The sequence below is a fragment of the Hydra vulgaris genome, chromosome 11 (assembly GCF_038396675.1).
Source record: "Hydra vulgaris chromosome 11, alternate assembly HydraT2T_AEP".
Classification (NCBI taxonomy): domain Eukaryota; kingdom Metazoa; phylum Cnidaria; class Hydrozoa; order Anthoathecata; family Hydridae; genus Hydra; species Hydra vulgaris.
The window spans coordinates 45,470,785-45,478,799 of record NC_088930.1 but is presented as its reverse complement, the minus strand read 5'-3'; the positions used below and the strand labels follow the sequence as shown (position 1 = coordinate 45,478,799).

General features: G+C 27.9%; 1 protein-coding gene across 1 annotated transcript; it reads left to right on the top strand.

Moving 5' to 3' along the window:
- Positions 1–1,046: 1,046 nt before the first annotated feature.
- Positions 1,047–2,253, top strand: LOC100202451 (uncharacterized). Its single transcript, XM_065808968.1, has 2 exons — positions 1,047–1,350; positions 1,769–2,253. Exons 1-2 carry the CDS (start codon positions 1,106–1,108, stop codon positions 2,154–2,156), a joined length of 633 nt encoding a protein of 210 aa, XP_065665040.1. The 5' UTR covers positions 1,047–1,105; the 3' UTR covers positions 2,157–2,253.
- Positions 2,254–8,015: the final 5,762 nt, after the last annotated feature.

Below are 8,015 nucleotides of genomic sequence, written 5' to 3'. Positions count from 1 at the left end.
TACTTTTTTGATTTTTTATTTAACTTTTTGTTCTAGCTGCATAAAAATTATACTATTAGAATTAAAAATTACTTTCCCAACAAGATAGTGCTAAAAAAATTTTTATATCAGTTTCGGTTCAAGCGCTATTTTGTTTGCAACAATTAAAAATATATAAAAAATTTTGACTCTCCGTTAAAGTTATAAAAAAAAAGAAAAAAATGAAGTTGAATCGGCATATAATTTTATCAATTCGAATAAAGGAGATAGTTCTGTATTCGAATCTATTTTTGTTTTTTCCATATCCGTTTAGTTTTTATTTGATAATTTCGATCAGCGTGCGGAATGATACAGTGTGCGGTTTGACCCGGTTTTACTCTATATTAAATATATTTAGAGCAAACAGAAAAAAACTTTTTTTATCTATTTTTATTTTTTCTATTTAAATGCAATTAATGAAAAGTAATAACAAAAAGTAAAGTACTAAAATATACATGAAAATTTTTCAAAATAAAAATTCAATTAAACATTGGATATTAAATAAAAGATTAAACCAAATAATCAAAAAATCTTATTATTTACAAATTGTTGTTTGAGATGCCCAGTATTTTTGACTTTAACTACACACACACACACACACACACACACACACACACACACACACACACACACACACACACACACACACACACACACACACACCGAACTAACACACTAAAATAAAATTAGGAAAAAAGAAAAACTCTACAAAAACATGTGTTTAACTTTTTCAAAATAAATGTTTAATAATATTTTTTAACGTTTTTTAACGTTTTCTCGCGTTTTTATAACGTTTTTCATCTATAAGTGCTTCTTTAATTAACGTTTAACTAAACAAATAATGTAGTTTATTTAAACAAACTTGATTAAATAACAGCTTAAACTTATCAAGTAAGCAAACTTTCGATCAAATATACCTATTAAAATATTGGTTAGTAGTACCCAATAAGATGCTTCCATGTAAGCAAAGAGACTTAAAATATAAAAATGTTTTTAAAGCTGCATAAATTTGTTTTTCAAATTAAATTTGATTTTTTTTTGTAATTAATACACATTTATGAACCTTAAGATATAATATCCAAAGAAAATGAAATTATTATCTGTTATCTTTCTTTTAAGCATTGCCCAACTTTGTTTGGGGCATGGTTATTTACAAAATCCTCCAGCTCGGAATTCAATGTGGAGATTTGGGTTTCAAACCCCAGTAAATTACAATGACAATGAGCTATTTTGCGGAGGTGCAACAGTTATGAACATAGATAATGGGGGACGGTGTGGAGTTTGTGGAGATCCTTGGCACGTAAAAGATCAGCCACATATGGACGGCGGAAGGTCAGACTAATATATGTATATTTATATGTATATATATATATATATATATTTATATATATATATATATATTTATATATATATATATATATATATATATATATATATATATATATATATATATATATATATATATATATATATATATATATATATATATATGTATATATATATATATTATTTTATAAAATATATATATATATGTGTGTGCATATATATATATATATATATATATATATATATATATATATATATTTTCATAAAATAATATTATTATTACAAAAAAACTAATGTATATTGTAACAATTGTTGTATGAAATTTTTTTATAAACTTTTCTTATACAGGTAAGGGGGTAAAGAGGCGAAGGGGAAGGAAAAAAAATTATTACAAAGTAAAGATATATTTTACTTAATTTTACAGCTATGCAACGGGTACAATATCAAAAGTTTACAAAAGCGGACAAATCATTGACATAGAAGTTTTGCTGACTATGAGCCATAAAGGATACTTTGAGTTTCGAGTCGGTGACTTTACAAATACTAAAGTCTCAGGAGATTCCATTGGAAAACTACAAGGTACACTTTTGAAATTACAATCTGGAGGAACGCAGTTTACTGTAACAGAACCTGGAAAATACTTGTATAAAATCAAAGCCCATCTACCTTCAGGTTTAAAATGTAAAAGATGTGTCCTGCAGTGGTGGTACAAAGGTGGAAATAACTGGGGATGTGACAAAGGAAATTGTGGTATGGGATTAGGTCCTCAAGAACATTTCGTTAATTGTGCAGATATAAAAATCGAAGCATAGTCAAAAAAACTTTTGTTATGTTGAAACCAATTCACAAACAATTTTAATTTCATTTTATGTAATTCTTTTTTAATAAAAAAATTTAGTTTAAAAAAAACTATTACCTCATATATACAAACTCAATGGATTCTGTTTATTACATAATTTAGAAAATAATAGTAAAATAATAATAAAATTTATACATCAATATGGACCCAATATAATTAAATTATAAAATTTAAATAAAAGTTAAACTTAGTCAAAATATTTTTACATCGGTATATTATTCACAGACAAAATAAAAGTTATTAAAGATGTTAAAATTGGAAAATGAAGAGAATCAGTATATAAATGATTTTATCAAAAAGACATGGTGCTCCGTAAGAAAAATAAAATTGGTTTCAAATACAAATAAATAAATAATAATTATTTCGAAGAAAAAAAACTACAGTTGTTGTTTTTTTTCAATTCATAATAAAAAAATAGAAATAGGAGCCTATCAAGTTAAAAAATTTCAAGAGAAACCTCTAAAAAAATGTTTTGAAGGAGAAAAGGTTTTGATGGAAAAAGACAACTCAAATAATGAGTTATTTCGCCGCGATAAAGATATTGTAACTTTTCTTTCCGTGCAACAACATACAGCTATTGCATAATTTAATAAATATTTGCATTACTAATAATTATTTAAATAAAATATTGATTAAAAGTAGATCGGTGAACGTTGGCCATAGGAATAGATTGGCCCAGTTGAGTTTATTCTCGACTTTCAATTTTTGCATTATTTTTTTAAATATACAAAAAAATGATACAAAATTATATAGGCAAGTTGAAACTTTTGCTCAATGCATCTTTTTCCTAATGAAATTCAACCATAAACTGTATGTGGGCTAACCTGCCTTAACCCTTGGCAACTTAACTCGATAACAAGATAATTTTTTTAATCAGATGTTTTCTTACTAGTATCAATTTAAACTAAGTTTTCAGAAAAAAAAATTAACAAATGAACGGTTGCCATATAAAAAATCTCTATAGTTAAGAACCATTTTAAAAATTCAGAAGATTTTCGTATTTTCTTTTGTATGCGTACCTAAACGTAGCACCTTTTACTAATATATAAACTTTGTATATATATTAGTAAAAAGCGAGATTGCCATTTTTTTTCTTCTTTTGAGCCATAATTTCAGAATCAGAATTTCTCTTCTGATTCTGAAATTATGGCTCTTTATGTTGGGCTGATATGATGCAAAAAGTATTACTATCTAGTTCTATATTTATTTTTTAAAATAAATTTTACATTTGAAAACGCCTCTTTTACGTCTTTTTTTCCAGTGTGGTTAAGCCAAGTTTAATTCTTGTTTTATAACGTTGTTTTCAAATGATAATAATATTTAATAATAAGATATGATAATTGTGATAGTGCTTTAGCTGAAAGATATCTCTTTTTATAACTAAGTATTATAATATTATATTAATTAAAACTTAAAAATATAAAACTAAAAATATGTTATTTAATATAATATTGCTCAATATATAACATAATGAAAATATCATTAATACATGTAAAAACCTTTAGAAGAACAATAGCTCTTCGGAAAAGATTGGTTTTGCCAAAACATTTCACTCATATCATTTTTATATACACAAATGTGATCATAAAAACTATCATTGCTGTTTCGACGCTAACTCACAGTCTAGAACTCTGTAAAAATAAAGATTCAAAAATGAAAAAACTTGACAAACTTGGAAGGAATGCAGTTAAACCGATTTTTAATTACTCCAAGTATAGTAAAAACTATATACACTCTCTATTTAAAGTCCAGGAAATGTCAACTTACACAAAACAACGTATACAGCAAAACAACGTATACAGCAAAACAAAATAAACCTATTTATCCTCCTTTTAAACAACAAAGTAACTTTTGAAATCACAAATTCTTAGCTTATTTATTGTTCAGTTCAGCACCTCCATTTGGATAACATACAGGAATTACGCCACACAATCAAAAACAAACAAGTCGGATAATTTTTAATGCAGTTTCGCACAAATTATTCCGTCAACTGCAAGAAAAACTTTCAAAGTTTTTACACGCACTATATGTTTTCTTCATAAAAGCTACCAGAACCAATGGCATTATCATCAATACCATCACCGCTTCAAGTAGCTAAACCATCTTAGCCATTGCTTTCTGAATTTACACTACATCTTGCTTCAACATACTTTGTGAAGCATCAACTCCAAAGTAATCAGCAAAGCATTAACTATAAAGCCAACTTACTGATCAAGCATTAACTCTAAAGTCAACTTACTGTTAAAGCATCAAGTCTAAAGTCAACTTACTGACAAATCATTAGCTCTAAGGTCAACTTACTGATATAGTGTCAACTTTAAAGTCAACTTACTGATAAAGCATCAAATCTAAAGTCAACTTAATGATAAAGCATCAACTCTAAGGTCGACTCACTGATAAAGCATCAACTCTAAAGACAATTTACTGACAAAACATTAACTCTAAAGTCAACTTACTGATAAAGTATCAACTCTAAAGTCAACTAACTGATAAAGCATAAAGTCAACTTACCTGCAACTTACCTGCAACTTACCTGCAACTTACTTGCAACTTACCTCCAACTTACCTGCAACTTACCTGCAACCAATCTTTAATATTATAATACCAGCTATTTAAAAGGATGTTTAAAAAAAGTTAAAAACATTTGTAATATTTTTATGTCAAGGTGTTTAATGTTTTGAATTCAAAACCTATAAACGGCTCAACCTCATCACAAGAATAAATTATTTTTCTCATAATTTTCTTTTAAATAAGTGTTTTTTTAATTATTACGTTTATCTTGAATTCGCTATACAAGCATGGTGCCCATACATTAAAAGTGATATTAAATCACTTGAAAGAGTTCAACATTATAACGTTGAACTCTTTCAAGTGCATTAATATGGGATATTCATTTAGTGGCATGTTTGCCACTAAATGAATATCCCATATTAATGCACTTGAAAGAATTATAGATAGAATAATTCTATCTATACTTCTAGTAAATTATATTGTTGTTGTTGTTGTTATTATTGTTGGTGTTGTTGTCATAGAAAAATCTCCCTTACAGTTTCCACTGATATATTGAGGCATGTAGACATGCTTTAGCAGAAAAATATACATCGTTCTGCTAAAGCATTGTCACAATATCAACATATCTGTGGGTATCAAAATATCAGTTTAAACTGTACAAGAGATATATCTATTATCACATATATGTTATGTGAAAATAGATATATCTCTAGTGCAGTTTCAACTAATATGTAGTAAAGTTCACTAGGTGAATTGTTACATTAAGATCTATCGTTACCAGAAAACAAGTAAAAATGGTTTAAAATAATTATCTCAAGGTAAACTGGGTATATTAAATGATAGTCAAAATAGGGTTGAATTTTTTAGTGATTTTGTATTCAGTGGTAGTGATTCTGAGCAAGTATTACGGTATTTATATTTACATAGGTTTGAAGTAGATATTAACGTCATATCTGTTAAAGTAAGCACTCAGGGACTTCTATTTAGTGCTCCGATAATTAGCACATGGAGCCAATTCTTTATTTAATAGTAATTATAGTATCTATTATACTATAAATAGTTACTTTTCACAGTGACTATTTATATTGAAAAAGCAAAGTCATCAAGTGTTCTTGGTACAAGTTCATTTACAAGATTTGGTAACAGAAGTTAATAATCTAACAATCAATGGTTTAATTATTATTGAAAAAAAGTGTAAATTTATTTTGCATTGATTTACTTGTGATAGCACATGTATTTGTTAGATGTTGCTTATGTTACACATCAAATAATGGATGTGATTGGTGTACTTCTGTGGCAGAGCATTTTAAAAAATTATACAAATGATAATTCAAATATAAGAACTGATGCTGAATTTAGGTTAATGCTTACCCCATTGCATTAGAATATTTACAATATATGCTTGCTAATAAATAGTTTAGATATGGTTTGTTCATTTGCAATTTAGTCTTTGCGCAAGTTGTTCCTTGGAGTGTCATTGATTTCTTTATTTTGTGTGAAATTTAAATCAAAAATTTATATCAGCTTTGCTCAGAAACAAATTTAAATCAACTGCTGGAAATATACCAGTTCACTGCTTCTGACTTAGCTAGGTGTCTAAGGGTTATTCTTTTTAAGTAAAGTTGAAATATATTGTAAAGTAATGGAAACACTTCTTAACGAGGGATAATAAAAGTATTCTTTTAGAGTCATAAGCAATATTCCTAATAACATCAATTTTATAATTTATAATAAATTGTCTTAACTACAAATCATTACCTGTTCTTCTTTACGTTATAAATTTATGCATTATTATTAATTCGGAGATTTATTTTTATTAATTTAGAGGTTTCACTAATTTATTAATATTTTGTAATTTCTATAAATAAAAAAGTTACTTTATTTTAATTCAAATATAATTTATTAACTTAATAAAAAAAAATTGATATATAAATAGTAGGGGAGAGTCGCCGATTATGGACCACTTTTGTTGCAGAGTGTATAATTCACTCACTTTTGCTTAAATAGTTAACTTTTATATTGTAAACCACTTCTTACCTTCAGCTGAACATATTATATGAAGCTTGTAGTGGTTGATGTATTAATAACTATAAAATGTGTCAAAAACGTAAGTGGTCCATATTGGGGGTACTTTAAGCTTGTGCTCCAAATATGGACCATTGAGGTTCCTATTATGGACTAGTTATAAACGGTTTGACTTGGTCATTTAAACAAATTATATACACACTAAAGATAGAATTATTAGAATATAAATACTCAAGAGTATGTAAGCTTCTAATTTTTAACAGGTTTTTAGATGTTCTTTTTGTAGAAAAAAAAAAGTTATTAAGTTTAAGCCAGCCATTTATTTGATTCTAATTCTACCAGTCTCATGCACATGTATGCATACACTCAGTTTTATTTATAAAGTGTTTTACTATTTTAACATTTAGCACACACAAAAACATTAATACTGATGTGTAATAATATTTCAAAATTTATTTACAAAGTTCACAAATAAAGTCACAATCTGAAGTTCCTGCGCATTCTTCATGTGCCCATCTTTTGCAGGATCGACAGCATATCATATTTTCTATGTTACATTCTCCACACATAAAACAAAGCCATGAACTTTCATTTAAAATACTGGTACTAGTTGTTGAATTCATTTTGGGCTTCTTACATTTCTTTACTACTTTTTCTTTAATTATTTTTGTGTTTTTGAACTTTTTAACTTTTGTGTTTGTTTTTGGACTTTCCTGTAGGAACAGCTTTTTATATGGACTTGAAGTAAGAATTTCTGACTGTTCTTTGCAACACTTCCTTTTGCCTGCACCCTTTGGGGGAAGAACAGGGACCAGTCTCTAAATTGGAGACAAAGCCCGGATGTAAAAAATTAGTGCGTCATAGTGCCCAGAGTTATTTATTTGCAACTGCGCAGTTGCACGTTGCAACATCCGCAGTTGCAACGTGCAACTGCGGATGTTGAGCTAGAAATACACAACCTAGTTTTAAAATTGGAGGCCATGTTTTTCGGAATGTCGAGGAAAGATTTAATGACTCAGGCATTTGAAGTTGCAGAACACAAGGGTTTAAATCACCCATTCAATAAGGATAAAGGTCAAACTGGGAAAAAGTGGTATTACAAATTTTTAACCAGGTTCCCTGACCTCTGCCTCCGCCAACCAGAAGCTACTTCCATGTCGCGAGCCAGCGGCTTCAACCTGGGGGATGTTGACAGGTTTTTAATTTACTAGAAAATTTAATAAAAGATCATTGCCTCAAGGCCAATAACATTTACAATATTGATGAATCTGGTATT

Coding starts and splice junctions, on each gene's coding strand:
- LOC100202451 (XM_065808968.1), top strand. CDS start 1,106: ATGAAATTATTATCTGTTATCTTTCTTTTAAGCATTGCCCAACTTTGT. Junction 1,351..1,768: donor CCACATATGGACGGCGGAAG/GTCAGACTAATA, acceptor TTAATTTTACAG/CTATGCAACGGGTACAATAT.